Source organism: Mesoplodon mirus (assembly GCF_964341445.2).
Source record: "Mesoplodon mirus genome assembly, chromosome: 9".
NCBI classification, from domain to species: Eukaryota; Metazoa; Chordata; class Mammalia; order Artiodactyla; family Ziphiidae; genus Mesoplodon; species Mesoplodon mirus.
In genome coordinates, this window is record NC_138985.1 from 100,267,474 (window position 1) to 100,289,017 (window position 21,544).

Below are 21,544 nucleotides of genomic sequence, written 5' to 3' on the forward strand. Positions count from 1 at the left end.
GAGCAACTTCACATCAGAGCTCAATAGGATATTATCACTCAGGGATCACTGAAGAAAGAGGGCAAGTACAAAGCTCAGTACTGCCCTCTCATCTTTCAGAACTGTGCCCAAGCCCACCTTCCCCCAACCCATGGTAACACAATGAGAACAATTTCAGAGACAATAATCTAATTGAGCCAAAGATTTTTCACCAAAACAATGAAAATTCTTTAGATCATAGCTAAATCAGCAACATATATGCAAGGCCGCCTTATGAATAGGGGCCACATGCAGAGGGGTAGTGAGAGGTCCCCCCAGCTCCCCAAATACTCCTCCCCTACTACCTGGCTATTGCCTAAAGTTCTCCATTTAGAGATTCAAGAAATTATTGTTAAATATAAACGCCCATTTAGGGGTCATATGTTTAGCTTTACTAATATTGAAATGTTTAGTGTAAGCTTAAAAATCTTTCCTGAGAACAAAATTAAAGAGGAGGAGTTGGAAGGAGAACACCATTACAGCGAGCAACTCGGGGTCCAAGAAGCGAGGGAAACGTGAAAGGAGTGAAGGTGAAGAAAGGTGAAGTAGGGCCTTGAAGACAAATTATACTGTCTTCACAATTCTGTCTCCTACTGGAACTCATTACCTTTATTCAATTGGTGGAGGTCAGGTGACCAGAAGTAATGATTTCTCAAGCCACAAGGACCCAGGGTCCCACTCAGAATCTGTCCAGAGGCCAACAATAGGAGGCGAACATCAAACCAAAAGCTCCCATATCCCACGGGAGCCCTATCAGGTCTCTGGGCCGCTGAGAGGAAGGAGAAACCACCAGCCTCTCAGATCAGCCATCCACCTTCCGGCAATCACGATGGATGTGGAAGCCAGATGGCCTTCACATCCGCTCACCAGGCAGGTGGAACCTACCCTTAGCACCCCACCTACCACCCTCTGGGCTCAGTCATTTCATTTTAAGAACCAATTGGATATAAAATTTAAGCACATAACCACTAATAATTCTACAAAGAACTGGATTTACATGAATTTAGGGTTTTTTTTTTTTTTTTTTTTTTTTGCGGTACGTGGGCCTCTCACTGTTGTGGCCTCTCCCGTTGCGGAGCACAGGCTCCAGACGCGCAGGCTCAGCGGCCATGGCTCACGGGCCCAGCCGCTCTGTGACATGTGGGATCTTCCCGGACCGGGGCACGAACCGGTGTCCCCTGCATCGACAGGCGGACTCTCAACCACTGCGCCACCAGGGAAGCCCATGAATTTAGTATTTAAAAGAAGCAGAACTAGGAGGTTGGAATTAACTGATTCACACTACTATATACAAAATAGATAACCAACAAGGACCTTCTTATAGCACAGGAAGCTATACTTAACATTTTGTAATAACCTATAAGGGAAAAGAATCAGAAAAAGAAAAAAAAAAAAAATATATATATATATAAATAAATCACTGTGCTGTACACCTGAAACTAACATAATATTGTAAATCAACTATACCTCAATAAAATAAAATGAAATACCAAGCAGAACCTCTGTCATTACCTTTGCAAAGAAAAGGTATCCTATTGTATACCTAAAAAAAAATAATCATTGCAAAAATTGATAAAATCCCTCTTTTCCAGATTGCTAAACTCAGCTATAAGAAAATTACCAAGAGCACGAAGTTTATCATACACAAACCCACTGTTAATCCTTCATCCTCAAAGCCCTTTTCCAGCAAGCACTCCTGCTTCCTCTATTCATTACCCAAGGCCTCCACCAACTCTGGTGGCATTGAGTGAGCACCAGAATCCCCTCTCTCCCCAAGGAAATGCAGGCTAAAATTACCTCTAGTCCAGTTTTATGTGGTGCCTTTAAATTGTCATTTTTCATTTCCTAAATACTTTCAGGAGGTAAAAGTTTGAACAGTACGAAAGGGATAGTGTGTAAGTAGCTCCCTCTCCCTCCCTCCCTCTCTTAACCTCTAGTCCCTCAAGTCCCCTTACCAGAAAAACATCAGCCATCTGTTTCTTGAGCATCCGCCCAGATATAGTCAGTGCATGTAATAATATACATAGATAAGATTTATAGACTGTTTTGCTCTTTAAATTGCAAAATCCCACAGTAAATTCCCAGAAATGTAATTTGCACAGAATCTTACAGGAAACACAACATGAATGTTAGAAACATCCAACATCCTGGCAGGTTTAGGGGAAGGGACAAGGCTTCTTGCAATGATTTGAAACCATAATATATACACTCCTCATTTTTATATCTGCCATCTTTTCTGAAACCAGTTTTCACTTGTATCCACTCCAGAAGCAATAGCTTTCCTAAATGTACTACTCACTGATTTAAAATTATATCTCATCATCTGTATGGGGACTATTTTTTCAGCTTCAAGAGGAAGCCCAAAGCTCTAATAATTCAGGATCTAATGAGCAAGTCCAAATTCGCTCTGTGTGGTTCATTATTTTATAGACTTTGAAACTGTCTCCTCTAAGCCTTTGTCCTTCTGGACCCAGAAGTTTTCTTCATAACTAACCAAATGAGAAAAACACTGCTCCTGATGGCTCACAGAAGGCACCTCGGAGACGTGACAATCCCAGCCTCGGGCAACTTCTGTATTTTTAAAATCAAGTAGGTGACAGTTTTGCTAAAACAGGGCATTAGCAATCATGCGTGTGGTAGCTAAATCCCTATTTAGAGCAAAGAGAGTGATCATGCTAGGAAGGGTTGGTGGCTGCACTGCCACCCCAGTTAAATATTAGCTGCCTTCAGACTCAGCAATTTCTGACTCCCCATCCTCTGACTCAGTTCCTTTGAAGTCTGGATCCTTCATTCATACAGCATAGTGGGCAAGAGCTTGGGCTTTGGAGGCAGGTAGACTTGAGTTTAAATGACCTTTTACCAAGTCACTTAAACTCATTAAGCCTCAGTTTTCTTATCTGTAAAACGACTCCTTCACTGGATCATTGAGATATCCTCTTTTTTTTTCTTGGCTGTGCCCTGCAGCATGAGGGATCTTAGTTCCCTGATCAGGGATCGAACCTGTGCCTCCTGCAGTGGAAGCTCGGAGTCTTAACCACTGAACCGCCAGGGAAGTCCCACTGATATATCATTTTTGTAAAGCACTAAGTACAATGCCTTTCATGAGAACCAGCTACATAATCTATGGGACCTGCTACAAAATGCAAACGTGTGGGCCCTTGTTCAAAAATTATTGAGGATCTCAAGATGGTGACGGCAGAGCATCAGAGTGTGGAGCCCTGTGGGACTGCACAGGTGGCAGGCCCACGAAGCCAGCCCTCCCTTTCAGACAATAAATATACAATAGATGGTAGTTATACTATCTTACCAATTTCCCAGGTTACATTTGTACCTTACCCTCCCTGCAGGCTCTCCACTCCCTTTGAGATGCCTAATCCACTCAACTTGGAAAGTTTCACTGGGCCATTCCAAAAACAGGCACTCTGCCTCAGAAGTAACCTGCATTTTTACAAGAAAATAACTGACAAAAATGGGGGGATCTAAAACAGAAGGTGATGTTACCATAAGCTCATGCCAGACACACTCCCACCTTAGAGCCTTTGCTCTGGCTTTTCATCCTGCTGAGATAACCTTCTCCCCTACTTCAGGCCTAGAGCGTAAGCTTCCCAAGGTCGAGAACTTTGAGGTTTTTTTGGTTCACTGATGTATCCCAACTGCTTAGAACAGTGTTTCGCACAGAGAAGCTCTTCAATAACCATTCATTGAAAGAACAAATAAATCTGTGAGTGAATGCATCATCAGGCCATCCTTTTTCCACTTGGAGGTCAGGCCATTTCTCATTATGGACAAATGGCAATAATAACCAGCTCTGCAACTGGATACCCAACAGAGTTCAAGAAACAGATGGGAAAGTTATCTATTTTCAAATCTCTGCCAAACTCCCCTTAGTTTAGAAGGAATATAACCCAGTTGTCTGTGCTACCAAATCCAATACGTCTTTCAACATTAATTCATATACTCAGTTTGTGGGCCACGGCTTGCAGCAATGACGAGTGGCATTTTATATGAGTGAGCTGCCCAGAAGAGAAACACGTCCCTAAGTGGCACACATAAAAGTAATTAAAAATAAAATCAAATTAGAAGAAAAATAATCACCCATCACTGCTTCATTACAATGACATAGAAAAACTAAGCCCTTGCTACCAAAAGGAAGGTAAGGTCTCTACCCCTGAAACTGTGCATGAAGATGTCAGTTAGAGCCAGTCCAAACTGTCCTGCCTGAAGTTGTCACAGTCACAGTCTGTGTCACAATGTCACAGTCACGGGTAGCATCTCAAACCCTGGCATAAGATCTCAGAAAGGCAAGTCACGAGGCCTGAGAAAGGGAACGCGGATGCTGTGCATAATTCATCCCACCAGCTGAAAGATAACCCAAAGCATTACAGCTGCGGGATGAGACATTTTCACAGTACTCATGAGAACAAAAGAGAAGAGCTGCCCCTCGCAAATGGTTAAAATGTGGCCTATGTCAGGAGAAACATCTGGAGATACTATCAGAAGATATTTGATGGCCAGCGTTCTCTGAGCTCTGTCCTGGCAACGGGAAGTACATCTGGGCCCCCAATCCAAAGGCAGCCCACGCGGTGTCCTTGGGACAGACTCAGTGAGCAAAGACCAGAAGATCACACCACACATCTGGCTTTTGACCCGGCATGAACCTCCACTACCTCTCTGCCCTGCACTCGGCATGTTTTCAACAAGCCATTCTCAGCCACCACAAACGCCTTGGTGGGAATCACAGGGAGGCCCTCATCCCTTTTCCCAAAATAACGTCAGTCAGAGGCAAAGGCCAAAGGGGTGGAGCCTGCAGGCCATTTTGAAAAAGTTTCAAATATCCTGGCACTGACTCCATTAAAAGAATCATGAAGGGGAAATAGCCAAGCCTCTAATTTTCTCATTAGTGTCTCTCTCTATACAAACTCTGCATTTGTAAAAAAGAAACAAAGGCATATCACAATAAAGTCATATTATCAGTGCTGGCTGTTGGAAACAAAATTTCATTTTGCAAATTTAATACCCAAAACTTGAAATTGAAAACTTTATAAGAAATGTGTGTGCTCTGTGACAGTTTAATGCCCAAAGGGATCTCTGGGGCATAAGACTGAGCAAGGAACTGGTGAGCTGTCCCACCTTCTCCAAAGCCTTTCTGAAATATGCGCTGCCTCAGATTTTCCATTCTCCTTTGCTGATCTTTCCTCTGAAGAAGGAGGAAGCAGATTTCTTGGCTGAACAGTTAAAGGAGCCAAATAAAGTAGTCTTCCTCCTAATACGAAGGGACCTTTTTTCAACACACACACACACACACACACACACACACGTATACTTCCTAAAATTCAAATAAGAAAGTAAAGGAAGAGAAAGAGAGAATATGACAGCGAAGGAAAAAAATGCTACTTTATTTTGCCCAGTTTTAAAAAAATCTTCCCACAGAAATTAGTAGCAAACTAAACAGAGGCAGATTATCAAAACATCTACCCTTTCTCCTGCTTTACAGCGCAATACGAAATGATATAGCATATGTGAAAAGCCCTCGGGGAAAAGAGTATAACTTGCTGAAGCAATACAAAGCGTCGTTACTATTATCAAAAGTTTGAAAGAGACAGCGGCCCACCTTCACTGTTCAGCTAGAAAAACCACACCTCTCCCCAGATCTCTCCATTCTGGGCATGCTCTTCCCAAATACTTCCTTCCCAGTTCCCTGTCCCGAGCTGGTCCTCTGATGACACTTCCCCCTCTCAAGCCTCCCCTTCGCCGCCCCGCCAAGTCCTCACCGTATGATACATGAGAGCCTCGGTTTCCCCGGGCTCTGACAGCTCGCTCAGCTTGCGGTCCCACTGCAGGACGCTCTGCTCCCCGCTCTCCAGCACCTCCATGGTGGTCCGAGGTGCGCTGGGCCGAGGATGCTGAGGGCAGGAGGGGAGCGGGTAGGGCGGCCTCGGAGGGCGAGAACCGCCTCTGCGTGAGTGTGTGTGCGTGTGTGTGCGTATGCGTGTGGCTTATGCACTTAGGAAGGAAAACGTTCGCTCCTCTGCCTGAGAGAGAATTGCCAAGGGCTCCGGTCCAGCGTCCTCGGAGATCTGAGAATCCCCAGAGGAGACAGACTGTCTAGAGATCAGACCGAAGGCTGAGGAGAATAGAGCAGGGTGTGTATCCAAAATAAAGGCAGGAGATCAGTACTCATCCCAAGAAAAGCCCTTCTCAATAAGCTCACTTTCCACTACTGCTCCAGACACAAACTTTGAGATTCCCCAGGGCTCCTCAGCTCTGCTCCAGGATACAGCTATGACTCCTCCTCCCTCCAGGGCGGGGACCAATCGGATGCTCACTTCTCCCGCCCTACCCAATCAGAAGTCTTTCTCTCCGTCCAGAGGCAGGGACAGCGAGAAGTCTCCGCCCAGGCTTTGGAATGTGGGCGGGCAGCGCCTTTGACGTCACCGGGGAGCTACTCCGGTTTTACTACAGCCGGCAGCCGAGGTCTGCGGCAGCCGACAAATGGAGTGCTTGAGCCCAGGAGTGATGGACTGGGGGCGCAACCAATGAGGAAGGAAAGCCTGGGAGGGACAGCCAATCAAATAGCGACAAGAATACATTTTATAAGAGGGAGGGTGCGCTCAGTCGCCTGAGAATCCAGAGAAATTAGCGCGCGCGTCTAGGGGAAGAGAGTGCCGCTGGGAGGCCTGATTTACGTAGTGTCCTAAATATTTTCCAGTAGTTAACTCATTTGAGTCTTTCAGGATTTTTAAAAAATAAGTCACATATTACACACAAATATAAATATTCCCTATTATGCATGAATTCATGTTAGCACATATCTGGCAAATTGTAATTGCTTGTGCTTCAGGTTTTTCTCCCGCTTTCTGTTAGGCTCTTCTCCCGCTTTCTGTTAGGCTCTTCTCCTGACGTGTTTTTTATGGGCTCTCCTTATTCTATTTTTTTCTTTTATTTACCCAACAGACATTGTTGAAAAGAGCCAACGGCTTCCTTTTCCAGGTCATAGAGATTTTACCTCAGTGGAAGAGTCAGACAAACAGGTAAAGAAAGAAACGTATAATGTCAGAAACTGGTAACTGCTATAAAGAAAAATCAAAGAAAGGTAAGAGGATGGGGCAGATCGATGCTATTTTAGATAGCAATCAGGGAAGTTCTTTCTGGGTAGGTGACGTTTGGGAACAGACCTGAATGAAATGAGGTTTTGGGAGAAGCTGGTGTTTTACAGACAGCCAAGGAGACAAGTGTGGCTGAGGTGCCAGGGAGTGAGTGAGGGGAGAGGTGGCCTGAGAGATGGGCAGGGGACAGACCACCAGGCCTGCCTATATTGGGAAAGAGATAGCCTCTTCTAGACTATTTTCCCTCAACTTGTGATTTTTCTCCTCCTTTCAGACTCCTTTTTTTTTCTTTTTTTAAATTAATTTTTATTGGAGTATAGTTGCTTTACAATATTGCATCAGACTCCTTTTAAGGAAACAAAGTGCTTGCATATATAGTTTGCTCACTTTAAATGTAAGGGAGTCTTTGCCAGTTGTCTCTAGAAGTTTCTTACAATGGCACATTCCGGTATGGAGGTGTTACTTTGTTCCCTTCGCAAGTATTTTTTGGTGGATAGGATCAGTCCAATTCTCTTAGTCCTTGGTTTTTATTTTCCAGTCTGCTACCTCCTTCACCACATCCTTTTCATAGATCACCTTTTCAATTTTTAGCAACTTTTTCCATTTTTCTTGGCATAACACTCAACATGAGCAAGTGAGGTAAGAAACATGTACACCCTCCTTAAATTGGAATACAAGCATGTATCTGTCAAACATTTCTGCCTTAGGCAACGTCAGTCTCTGGTTTTGCCCTTTGTGGTTGGCAGTTTCTAAGATGGCTCCGATGATCCTGCTTCCTGGTGTTCACACCCTCTGAAACTGCCTCCCTTTGAGCGTGGGCTGGACCCGGGGCCTTCCTTCTAACAGAGAGAATGTGGCAAAAGCGATGGGATGTCAAAAAATATTCTGGCTCCTGTCTTGCTCGTTCTCTCCTCCTCTCGTTTGCTTGCTCTGATCTGTGAGCTGCCCTATGGAGAGGCCCACATAGCAAGGAACTGAGGAAGGTGTCCAACTAACAACCGACAAGGAACCGAGTCCCTCAATCCGATGACCCAGGAGCAACTGGACCCTGTTAATATAACCACTTGAGTGCCTGTGGAAGCAGATCCTCCCCGAGTTGAGCCTTGAGATGACTGCAGCCTTGCGAGAGACCCAGAGTCAGAGGACTCAGCTATGCCATACCCAGATTCCTGACCCGCACAAACTAAAGGTAAGAAGTTTATATTGTTTTAAGCCACTGACTTTTTCCTTCAGAAAATCAGTAACATAATAATTGGTTTCCTAAATGCTTGATTAAATTTATCTGTATTGCCATAGTAATATAGTAATGTCACAATTCCTAAATGGTTTTTCAGCCTCCTTTGTTGCATGTTTGCTTCTCCCATTCAAGGTACGAAGACTTCTCACCAGCACATTTCTTGTTCTACATCTTGAGTCTAGAGTTTGTCCCCTCCCCTAACATAATTAGGACTTAACAATTTAGCTGACTTTTTTCCCAGCTTCTCTGGCCTCCCTTAAAAAGTAGCAGCACTCAGGAATTCCCTGGCGGTCCAGTGGTTATTACTCGACGCTTTCACTGTGGTGGCCCAGGTTCAGTCCCTGGTGGGGGAACCAAGATCCTGCAAGCTGCATGGCGCCACCCAAAAAACAAAAAAAAGTAGCAGTGCTTGCTCCTCTGACTGGTTTTGGGTTTGGTTTGGTTTTGTTTTTTTGAGATATAATTGACATAGCACACTTATTAGTTTCAGGTGTACAACATAATGATTCGATATTTATATATATTGTGAAATGATCACCACAATGTCTAGTTATAGTCACCATGCTGTATATTATACCCCCAGGACTTATGTATATGTATTTTATAACTGGAAGATTGCCTTTTGACTCCCTTCACCCATTTTGCCCACCCCCAACTCCTGCCTGGGAATCACCAGTCTGTTTGTATCCATGAGTTTGCTTGTATGTTTGTTTAGACTCCACCCAAGTGAGATTATACAGCATTTGTCTTTCTTTGTCTGGCTTATTTCAGTTACCATAATGCCCTCAAGGTCCATCCATGCTGTTGCAAATGCCAGGATTTCCTTCTTTTTAATGGCTGAATAACATTCCAATTTATACATATACCACATTTTCTTTATCCATTCATCCACTGATGGACACTTGCTTCTGTGTCTTGGCTATTGTGAATAATGCTTCAAGGAACGTGGGGGTCAGGATATCTTTTTGAATTAGTGTTTTCTTTTCCTTTGATTAAATAGCCAGAAGTGGAATTGCTGGATCATAGGATAACTGTATTTTTAAGTTTTTGAGGAACTCCATACTGATTTCCAGAGCGGCTGCACCAATTTACATTCGCACCAACAGTGTACAAGGATTCCCTTTTCTCCACATCCATGCCATCTCTTGTTTTTTCTTGTCATTTAATAGCTATCCTAACAAGTGTGAGGTGATATCTCATTGTGGTTTTGATTTGCATTTCCCTGATGACTAGTGATGTTGAGCACCTTTTCATATTCCTGTCGGCCATCTGTATATCTTTTTTTTAAAGTTATTTATTTATTTATTTGGCTGCATTGGGTCTTCGTTGCCGTACGCGGGCTTTCTCTAGTTGTGGCGAGTGGGGGCTACTTGCAGGCTTCTCATTGCGGTGGCTTCTCTTGTTGCAGAGCACAGGCTCTAGGTGCATGGTCTTCAGTAGTTGTGGCATGCAGGCTCAGTAGTTGTGATGCATGGGCTTAGTTGCTCCACAGCATATGGGATCTTCCCGGACCAGTACTCAAACCCATGTCCCCTGCATTGGCAGGCAGATTCTTAACCACTGCGCCACCAGGGAAGTCCTTGTATATCTTCTTTAGAAAAATGTCTATTCAGATCCTCTGTCCATTTTTTAATCAGATTTTTGTGTATTTTTTGCTATTTAATTATACAAACCTTTTATTTTTTTGATATTAAACCCTTATCAGGTATGTGACTTGCATATATTTTTTCCCATTTAATAGGTTGCCTTTTCATTTTGCAGGTGGTTTCCTTTGCTGCACAAAGCCTTTTGGTTTGATGTAGTCTCAACTTTTAATTTTTGCTTTTGTTGCCTTTGCTTGGTGACAAATCCAAAAAAAAATCATTACCAAGGCAAATGTCAAGGATCTTACCACCCATGTTTTCTTCTAGGAGTTTTAGGGCTTCAGGTCTTATGTTCAAGTCTTTAATACATTTTGAGTTAATTTTTGTGTATTATGTAAGATAGGGGTCCAGTGTCACTCTTTTGCATGTGACTGTTCAGTTTTCCCAACATCATTTGTTGAAGAGACTGTCCTTTTTTCATTGTATATTCTCAGATCCTTTGTCATAAGTTAATTGAACATGTATGCATGGGTTTATTTCTGGGCTTTCTATTCTGTTACATTGATCTGTGTGTCTGTTTTTATGCCAATACAATAATGTTTTGATTATTATAGCTTTGTAATGTAGTTTAGAATCAAGAAGCATGATGCCTTCAACTTTGGTCTTCTTTCTCAAGATTGCTTTGGCTATTTGGGGTCTTTTCTGGTTCCATACAAATTTTAGGATTGTTTGCTCTACTTCTGTGAAAAATGCCCTTGGAATTTTGGTAGTGACAGCATTGAAACTGTAGATCACTATGAGTAGTATGGACATTTAACAACATTAACTCTTTCAATACATAAATGGAATATCTTTCCATTTATTTGTGTCTTATTCAGTTTCTTTCATAAGTGTCTTACAGTTTTCCATGTGCAGGTCTTCCACCTCCTTGGTTAAGTTTATTCCAAGGTATTTTATTCTTTTTCATGCAATGAAATGAAATGAAATTATTTTCTTAATGTATCTTTCTGATAGTTCATTATTAGTGTATGGAAATGCAACAGATTTTTACATATTGATTTTTATATCCTGCCACTTTACTGAATTTGTTTTTTAGTTCTTAGAATATTTTGCTAGAATCTTTAGGGTTTGCTACATATAATAACATGTCATCTGCAAATAGTGACAGTTTCCTTCTTCCTATCTGGATGCCTCTATTTCTTTTTCATGTACCTGTTGCTCTGACTAGGACTTTCAATATTATTTTGAATAAAAGTGGTGAGGGTGGGAATCCCTGTCTTGTTCCTGATCTTAGAGGAAAAGCTTTCAGATTTTCACCATTGAGTATGATGTTAGCTGTTGGCTTCTCATATATAGCCTTCATTATGTTGAGGTACATTTCCTCTATACTCACTTCTGAGATTTTTATCATAAATGAGTGTTGAATTTTGTCAAATGATTTTTCTGCACCTTTTGAGATGATCATGTGATTTTTGTCCTTCATTTTGTTAATGTAATATATCACATTGATTGATTTGTGAATATTGAATCATCCTTGCATCCCTAGAATAAATCCCACTTGATCATGGTATATGATCCTTTTAATGTATTGTTGAATTTGGTTCACTAGTATCTTATTGAGGATTTTTGCATCTGTGTTCATTAGTAATATTGGTCTGTCTTTTTCTTTTCTTGTGGTGTCCTTGTCTGGGTTTCATATCAGAATAGTGCTGGCTTGGTAAAATGAGTTTGGAAGTATTCTCTTTTCTTTTATGTTTTGGAAAAGTTTGAGAAGGATTGGTATTAATTCTTCTTTAAATGTTTGGTAGAATTCAGCAGTGAAGCCATCTGGTCCTTGACTTTTGTTTGTTGGGAGGATTTAATAAAAATCAACTGATTCAATCTCCTTATTAGTAATCAGTCTTTTCAGATTTTCTTTCTTCCTGATTTAGTCTTGGTAGGTTTATGTTTCTAGGAACTTATCTATTTCTTCTAGGTTGTCCAATTTGTTGGTGTATGTTCATAGTAGTCTCTTAAGAGCTTTTGTATTTTGGGACTTCCCTGGTGGTCCAGTGGGTTAGACTCCACACTCCCAGTGCAGGGGGCACGGGTTTGATCACTGGTCAGGCAGGGAACTAGATCCCACATGCCTGCCGCAACTAAGAGTCTGCATGCCACAACTAAGAAATGCACATGCCACAACTAAGGAGTCCACATGCTGCAACTAAGAAGCCCGCATACTGCAACTATGAGCCCACATGCCGCAACGAAAAGATCCCACATGCCACAACGAATATCCCATGTGCCGCAACTAAGACCCCATGCAGCCAAAATAAATAAATAAATATTTTAAAAGAAAGATCTTTTGGGGCTTCCCTGGTGGCGCAGTGGTTGAGAGTCTGCCTGCCGATGCAGGGGACACGGGTTCGTGCCCTGGTCCGGGAGGATCCCAAATGCCGTGGAGTGGCTGGGCCCGTGAGCCATGGCCACTGAGCCTGAGTGTCCGGAGCCTGTGCTCCGCCACGGGAGAGGCCACAATAGTGAGAGGCCCGTGTACCACAAAAAAAAAAGATCTTTTGTATTTCTGCATTTACTTTAGTGTTCTCTCCTTTTTTTTCTTGGTGAGTCTAGCTAAAGATTTGTCAACTTTGTTTATCTTTTCAAAAAACCAGATCTTAGTTTCATTGATCTTTTCTATTGTCTTTGAGTTTCTATTTTGTTTGTATATGCTGGGATCTTGGTTATTTTCTACCTTCTACTAAATTTGGGCTTCATTTTTTTCTCCTTTTTTAAATTCCTTGAGGTTGTTTAGTTGATATATTTCTTGTATCTTAATGTAGGCATTTATCACTGTGTTTTTGCTGCATCCCGTAAGTTTTAGTATGTTGTATTTCCTTTGTCCTTTGTCTCAAGGTATTTTTGATTTTTCTTTTGATTTCCTGTTTGACCCATTAGTCGTTCAGTAGCATGTTGTTTAATCCCCACATATATTTGAATTTTCTAATTTGCTTCTTGTAACTGATCTCTAGTTTCATACCACTGTGGTTAGAAAAGATGCTTTATAATGATTTCAATCTTCTTAAATGTATTAAGACTTGTTTTGTGGCCTAACATGATCCATCCTGTACACTTGAAAAGAATGAGTATTCTGTTGCTTTTGGATGGAATGGTGTGTGTGTGTGTGTGTGTGTGTGTGTGTGTGTGTGTGTGTGTATACACATATATATAAGTTGATGTGGTCTAACCTGTCATTTAAGGCCTTATTGATTTTCTTTCTGGATGACCTATCCATTGATGAAAGTGGGGTATTAAAAGTCCCTACTATTATTGTATTGCTGTCTATTTCTCCCTTTAGATGTGTTAATATTTACTTTATATATTTAGGTGCTTCTATTTTGGGTGCATAAATATTTACAAATGTTATATTCTCTTGTTGGATTGACCCCTTCATCACTATATAATGACCTTCTTTGTCTCTTACTACAGTCTTTCTCTTAAAGTCTATTTTGTCTGATATAAGTATAGCTATCCCAGCTTTCTTTTGGTTTCCATTTGCATGAAATATTTTTCCAGTTGTTCACTTTCAGTCTGTGTGTGTCCTTATATCTGAAGTGAGTATCTTATAGGGAACATATAAATGTGTCTTGTCTTTTTATCCATTCAGCCACTCTGTCTTTTGATAGGAAAACTTAGTCCATTTACATTTAAAGGAATTATCGATAGGTATGTAATTGTTGCCATTTGGTTAATTGTTTTCTAGCTGGTTTATAATTCCTCTGTTCCTTTCTCGTTCTCTTGGTCTCTTCCTTTGTGATTTAGTGATTTGCTATAATGGTAATTCTAGATATCTTTCTCTTTATATTTTGTGTATCTAGTATAGGTTTTTGCTGTGTGGTCACCATGAGGCTTACAGAAAACAACTTGTATTTATCATATTCTATTTTTAGTTGATAATAACTAAAGTTTGAATGCAGTCTAAGGCTCTCCCTCTTATCCCCCCATTTTGTTTTTGATGTCACAATTTACATCTTTTTATCTTGTGTATCCATTAAAAATTAGTGTATAATCTATGACAAAGGAGGCAAGAATACACAATGGAGAAAAGACAGTCTCTTCGATATGTGGCACTGGGAAAGCTGGACAGCTGCATGTAAAAGAATGAAATTAGAACATTCTCTAACACCACACACAAAAATAAACTCAAAATGGATTAAAGACCTAAATGTAAAGCCATACACTCTAAAACTATTAGAGGAAAACACAGGCAGAACACTCTTTGACATAAATCTCAGCAATATCTTTTTCGATCTGTCTCCTAGGGTAATGCAAATAAAAACAAAAATAAACAAATGGGACCTAGTTAAACTTGAAAGCTTCTGCACAGCAAGGGAAATCATAAACAAAATGGAAAGACAACCTACAGAATGGGAGAAAATATTTGCACATGATGCAACCAACAAGTGATTAACCTCCAAAATATACAAACAGCACATGCAGCTCAATATCAAAAAAATAAACAACCCAATCAAAAAATGGGCAGAAGATCTAAATAGACATTTCTCCAAAGAAGACATACTTGGCCAAAAAGCACATAAAAAGATGCTCAGTATCACTAATTATCAGAGAAATGCAAATCAAAACTACAATGAGGTGTCACCTCACACCAGTCAGAATGGCCATCATCAAAAAGTCTACAAACAATAAATGCTGGAGAAGGTGTGGAGAAAAGGGAACCAACCCTCTTGCACTGTTGGTGGGAATGTAAATTGATAACAGCCACTATGGAGAACATAGTATGGAGGTTCCTTAAAAAACTAAAAATAGAGCTACCGTATGATCCAGCCATCCCACTCCTGGGCATATATCTGGAGAAAACCATACTTTAAAAAGATACATGCACTCCAGTGTTTATTGCAACACTATTTACAGTAGCCAAGACATGGAAACAAGTTAAATGTCCATCAACAGAGGAATGGATAAAGCAGATGTTGTACATATATGCAATGGAATATCATTCAGCCATAAAAAAGAATGAAATAATGCCATTTGCAGCAACATGGATGGATCTAGAGATTATCATACTAAGTGAAGTAAGTCTGAAAGATAAAGACAATATCATATGATATCATTCATTTGTGGAATCTAAAAAAATGATACAAATGAACTTATGTATAAAATAGAAACAAACTGACAGACATCGAAAACAAATTTATGGTTACCAAAGGGGAAAGGTAGGGGGAGGGATAACTTAGGAGTTTGGGATTAACATATACACACTACTATATATAAAATAGGTAATCAACAAGGACCTACTGTATAGCACAGGGAACTCTACTCAGTACTCTGTAATAACCTATATGGGAAAAGAATCTGAAGAAGAATAGATATAAGTACATGTATAACTAAATAACTTTGCTGTACACCTGAAACTAACACAACATTGTAAATCAACTATACTCCAATATAAAATACAATTTTTTTAAATACCAAAAAAAAAAAAGAAACCAAAAAAAAAACCAAAACAACTTCCCTAGGCCAGTTAAGGTTAGAATTCTTTTATTTTATTTACACTCTTATAATGTCCATATAAAATGTCCATACAGTGTAATGTTCAAAGGAGAAAAGGGTGCTATAATAAAGAAAAATATATATTAAATCATATCCCATAAACTGGATAATTAAAAAACTATAATTTTAATATCAGATATGATCTTTATTATATATTTGATTACCTTATTATAACTGTAAGTTTTGTAAGTTCTATAAATCAAGGAATTATCTAGTTTTGTATTTAGAACTTTTCCAATGTCTGATACAATGTCACATACAACTTTCTGTGTATTTTATAATGTTCATTAAATAAATTAAAGAAAAAGATTATTGTAGTTATAGTTATTTACTCTTTTGTCTTTTAATCTTTATACTAGTTTCGTGATTTACCAGTGAGCTTTTACTGTCATATGTTTTCCTGTTAGTGCCCTTTTGTTTTAGCTTAAAGAAGTTTCTTTAACATTTATTTTAAGGCCAGATGAACCCCTTTTGCTTTTGCTTGTCTGGAAAACTCTCTATCTCTCTTTCAATTCTGAAGGACACCTTTGCCAGGTAGAATATTCTTGATTGGAATTTTTTTTCTTTCAACATTTTGAATATATTGTGCCACTCCCTTCTGTCCTGCAAAGTTCCTGCTGAAAAATCTGCTGCTAGTTTTATGGGAGTTACCCTTGTACATAATAAATTGTTTTTCTCTCACTACTTTTAAGATTCTTTCCTTGTCTTTAAATTTTGACACTTTGATTTTAATGTATCTTCATGTGGGTCTCTTTGAGTTCATCTTATTTGGAAATTTCTGGGCTTCCTGGACATGGGTGTCTGTTTCTTTCCCAGGTTAGGGAATTTTTCAGCCATTATTTCTTCACATATGTTTCTGCCCCTGTCTCTCTCTCTTCTCTTTCTGGGTCCCCATAATGCAAATGTTGGTCCCCTTGCTGTTGTCCCATAAGTTCCTTAAACTACTTTTTTATTATTTTTTCTTTTTGCTGCTCTGATTGGATGAGTTCCACTACCCTGTCTTTGAGTTCACTAATCTTTCTTCCACTTCATCTAGCCTGCTGTTGAAGCCCTTTATTGTATTTTTCAGCTCAGGTGTTGTATTCTTCAGCTCTGTGACTTCAGTTGGTGCTTTGTTATGTTTTCTTTTTATTGAAATTCTCACTTTAGTTCATCCATTCTTCTCTTGAGCTCAGTGAGACTCTTTATGACCATTATTTTGAACTCTTTATCAGACAAATCACTTATCTCTGTTTCATTAAGGTCTTTTTCTGAGGTTTTTTCTTGTTCTTTTGTTTGGAACATGTCACTCTGTTTCTTCATTTTTTTCTTTGACTCTCTTTGCTGGTTTCTATACATTAGCTAGAAGAGCCATTTCTCTCAGTCTTGAAGGAGTGGCCTCATATAAAAGGTTATTGTCCAACCCTGCCTTAACTCTTGGATATCTCTCAAACCATTGTGACTGTCCAAGCAACATACTTTATTCTTAGTGGTTCACAGAGGGTGAGACTATGCCAAGACCTGTTAGTATCCCAAAGGGAAGGCTCTCAGTCAGCACCGAGATTTAGGCTGATTGGAAGTCAGACCTTTAGGCAGCAGGTTGTAAAGTATGCAAATACACCTCTTTCAGGGAAAGACTGGAGACGGGCATTTCTGTCTGGTCCCTCTGCCCTGAGCCCTGGGTGATAGCCAGTCCAGAGCTGTTTCTTTGTTTGGTAGTGTCTCACTGAACCCAAGAACACAAGCCCCACTGGCCACTCGGGCAGGCTATCAAGGGATGTGTTTTTTGGGTCACAGCCACAAAAAGCCAGTGAGCCAGACGTGTACACAGCTCTTTTCTCAGAGACCCAACAACCTGGGGTGGGGCAGAGGAAGAGTGTGAAGATGGTATCCACTGGCCTTCCTAGTCTCTGGAGAGGATCATGGTCAGTTCCTAGATGTGTTGAATTAGAAACCTACTCCTCAGGCCACAGCTATCAAGGTAAACTAATAGACCTCTTTCACAGAAAGACTGGGACTATGTTCCAGTCTGCTGTCTCTTCACTGTGCCCTAGTGGGGAAAGAGTAATTGGTTCAGAACCCTTTCTCCATTTGTCAGAGTCTTGTGAGACCCACTAGTGTAAGACTTGCTAGCCACCAGCGTCAGGTGATCAAGAGGTGTCTCCTGGGCGGCAACCACAAGCATCAGACAAGTTCACAAGCTCCTTTCCAGGAGCTACTGGCAACCTGGAGTGAGGCAGAGGGAAAACTCATATATGGTGCCTGCTGGCCAGTGTCTTTGGAAAGTATTTCACTTGCCCCTAGATGTGTGTTAAATAAGATGCCTGCCCCTCACTCCAAAGCTTTAAGGTAAGCAAATACAGCTACTTCACAGAAAGACCAGATGCATTTCAGTGGGGCGCTTCAGCATTGGGTCCTGCAGGGTAGCCAGGAGAGTCCATAAGAGCCCTTTAATAACTTTCTCAGTTCGCTATAATTTTGTGGGTCTCGTGGACACAAGCCCTGTTGGCTTCCAAAGCCAGATGTTTTGGGAGCTCATCTCTCAGGTGCTGGTCTTAAAAGTTGGGGTGGCAGGTGTAGGGTTCAAACCCTTCACTCAGGGGGAAGCTCAGGGTTGTGAGTTCCCCCCCAATGGTGGGTCACTGCACCAGATGTGGGTTCATGGTAAGATTGTGTCTCAGCCTCTCCTACCCATTTTGATGTGGTTTTTTTCTTGTTTGCTTGCTGTGTAGGAGTCACTCAGCTCCTTTAGGGGTTTCTTTCAGAGGAAATTGTTCCATGTATAGCTGTAGATTTGGTGTGTACATGAGAGGAGGTGAGTTCGGGATTCTCCTATGTTGTTATTGTTGACTAAAAAAAAAGCACAACCTAAAAGTTGAGAATTATGTTTTATTTGGTGAACTTTGTGAGGACTCCAGCCTGAGAGGCAGCCTCTCAAATAGCTCTGAGGGACTGCTCCGAAGAGGTAAGGCAGGAGTCAAGCTATACAGGGGGTTTTGCAACAAAAACCATGTAGTCAGAACATCAAAAGATTACTGTGAATTAAAGAAAACCAGACATCTCAAGTTAATGAATTTAGCACTTTTCTGTGTATGGGAAGATGCATGAGCCTGCACTCATTGAAATCCTTCCTTTGATATGGACCTTATCTAAGGCCAGTATCCTATTCTTTCCCATCCTGATTCCCCTCAGGGTTTGCCAAAGGGGGCTGTAGTGGCTGACCGCTTGATGTCCACAATACCCTTTGTTTGCTGATATGGCAGGGGCATTCTTAGTCCACATTATCTTGTCCCCTGTCTATTCTTGATAGATAAATGGTTTGTCTCTGAACATTGCTTTAATGGTTCTGAAGACACAAGTATCTATTTTGTTCTATAATGCTCTTGGCTTTCTACCATACTTTGAGAGTTTTCATTCTATTTTACTTTATTCTATCCCTTAACTCTAGTTTGGAATGGGAGCAAGATTCTACTGCTCCTTGATGTTCCTTCTTTTAATTCTCCCTATTCTAACCATATTCAGTTTAACAAAGACAGTTTCCAGCATTGAGGAATTTCTTTCCATTATCATTACTTAACTAGAAATGGTGTCTTTCGATTTCACAGTCATTATTCTTTCCTGCACGTAGCACACAGAGGAGAGATGATGTCTGGAAGAATCCCCCCCCTAGAAAATGAGGGATTACAGGAGTGGCTATGGAGTCCTTTAACCCTGAGGGATCCTGAAAAAAATGGTATGAGAACCCTGAGCATCAAGATAAAGAATCAAACAAAAGGAGGAGGTGAAGGGAGATGCTCTCAACCTCTGAGGAGTCAGCCCTGAGGAGACAGTGAGCTGGAAAGGGCTGGAGGGCACAAGTGCCTTGGCTTCAGATACAATTGCTTGTTGACAGAGAATAGCCCCTGAGGCGGGTCCTGGGTGGTTCCACTCTGCCTGAAGCCTAGGAAACATATGTCTCTCTCTTGATTTCTGAGAGGGGGCTAGGAAAGCCTAGAGAGCTTGGAAAATCTAATTAAAAATCTGTAAAAAATCTTCCTATCCTGGCAAGATCAGAGATGGCAGAGCCAACGTGGAGCCACAGTGAAGCTGCTGTGAAGAACAGGAATTGCTGCAGGTGTGGGCAGTTGCAGCCACGTGTTGCTGGCCCGCCTGCGCACCTTTGCTGCCCTCAGAAGATCTTGGCTACACCCTCCCAGTACCACAAGGCAGCTTCCCAATCACATTCTGAATCTGTGCTCACATTAATTTGCCAGTGAGACTGAGCTGGCTAATACACTACAGCTTCTTTTAAAATGTGAGAGAACATTTTCTCAGCCAACTGGCTGGTGTGTGTGTGTGTGTGTGTGTGTGTGTGTGTGTGTGTGTGTTTTCCTTAACTTTTTATTTCAATGGGTTTATTAAGGTATAATTCACATGTAATAAACTACACGTTAAAGACGACACATATTTGACAAGTTTTGACATATACCCATGAAACCACCACAGTGAAGATAATGAATGTATTCATCGCCTGTAATAATTTCCTGTTGCCCCTTTATCATCCCTCCCTCCCACTCTTCATCCACCTCCCTCTGACAGACATTCATTTATCTGATTTCTGTCACTATAGATTAAATTGTAGTTCCTAGAGTTTTATATAAATTGGATTCATATACTATGTTCTCTCTTTTGACAGAATAGCATAAATATATTTCAGTCAGCATAAATATTTTTATTTTATTTTATTAAATAGCATTAAAAGTGTGAAACAGCACAAAAGTGTGAAAAATGTAACATTAAATAGACCACACAAATGACGTAGTTTATATACAATGGAATATTACTCAGCCGTGAAAAGGAATGAAACTGGGTCATTTGTAGGGATGTGGATGGACCTGGAGACTGTCATACAGAGTGAAGTAAGTCATAAAGAGAAAAACAGATATATTAGTGCATATATGTAATCTAGAAAAATGGTACAGATGAACCAGTTTGCAAGGCAGAAATAGAGACGCGGGTGTAGAGAACAAACGTATGGACACCAAGTGGGGAAAGCGGGGGTGGGATGAATTGGGAGATTGGATTGACATATATACACCAATATGTATAAAATAGATAACTAATAAGAACCTGCTGTATAAAAAATAAATAAAATAACATTGGCTAACTGTTTGAAAATAAAATTTTATAACCCCTACCTTACAACTTATGTGGAAATAAACTTCAGATGGACTAAGTATATGAGTGTAAAAGGAAATGAAGCTGTTCAGAGTAGAGATAAAACACTTATAATTTTAGTGTGAGAGCAATCTAGGCATAATATAAAGTGCAGAAAACATAGGAAAAGCTAGATTTGTGTATACCTAGATATATGTGTGTATGTATGTATATATGTATATATACTTATATACACATATATATATCCACACAGAATATGTAACTTAAATAAATATCATTAAAACGTTATACATGCTGTTGTTAACCTGAATCTTTTTTAGTGAAGGTCTTTTTTTAATTGCTTTTCCCTCTACTCCCATCCCATCTCATGTAAACAATGTTAACAGCCTGGTATGTACCTTTCCACACTTTGTGCTCATATAGTTCTGTACAAATACACACACATATAGGGGAGCTTGGTCATTGTTACATTATGCACACTTCCCTGCATTTTGCTTTCCTTACTTAACAGTAGATCTTGAAAATCCCCCAAGTCCTGCAATATAGATCTAATGCGTTTTTGTTAATGACTGACTAAAAAGGACTATTAAAAGATAACTGAGACATACTTAAAATTTAAATAGTTTGCTTGAGCAAAAAGCGATTTGAAGCAGGCAGCAGTGAATCTAGCAGATAGAAAAGAGCTCCAAGGAGCTGTACAGAACGAAAGACTTACAGACAAAAGGGAGCGGGAACAAGGAAGTTAACAGTGGGCCAAAAAAATCAGGTTGGTTATGGCAAGGTTATTTTCCTTTAGGGAATGGCAGGGGTCTATCAGGCAGTTTACCTAATGCTGCTCAGGAGATTCCATTTCTGGCGGAGCAGAAACTCTATTTATGTTAAGTCTCAGTTTGGTGGCACTTAGCATAAGTGACTCC

General features: G+C 40.5%; 1 protein-coding gene and 1 long non-coding RNA gene across 3 annotated transcripts in view; one reads left to right on the forward strand and one right to left on the reverse strand.

Annotated features, from left to right (window-relative positions):
• The window catches only part of CREB3L2 (cAMP responsive element binding protein 3 like 2), a 122,645-nt gene extending 116,369 nt beyond the window's left edge, over positions 1-6,276 (reverse strand). For both annotated transcript variants that reach the window (XR_014295031.1, XM_082632690.1), the window contains exon 1: positions 5,790-6,276. Coding sequence is in view for 1 of the 2 variants with exons in the window: in XM_082632690.1 (XP_082488816.1) it covers positions 5,790-5,891 (102 nt within the window). In the remaining variant the exon portion in view is untranslated. The remainder of the gene's footprint in view (positions 1-5,789) is intronic.
• A 1,362-nt stretch (positions 6,277-7,638) lies between these two features.
• LOC309810527 lies at positions 7,639-20,111 on the forward strand. The gene is made up of 3 exons (XR_014295013.1): positions 7,639-8,313; positions 18,203-18,285; positions 19,076-20,111. It is a non-coding gene; the product is annotated as an uncharacterized lncRNA (long non-coding RNA).
• The last annotated feature ends 1,433 nt before the right edge of the window (positions 20,112-21,544 follow it).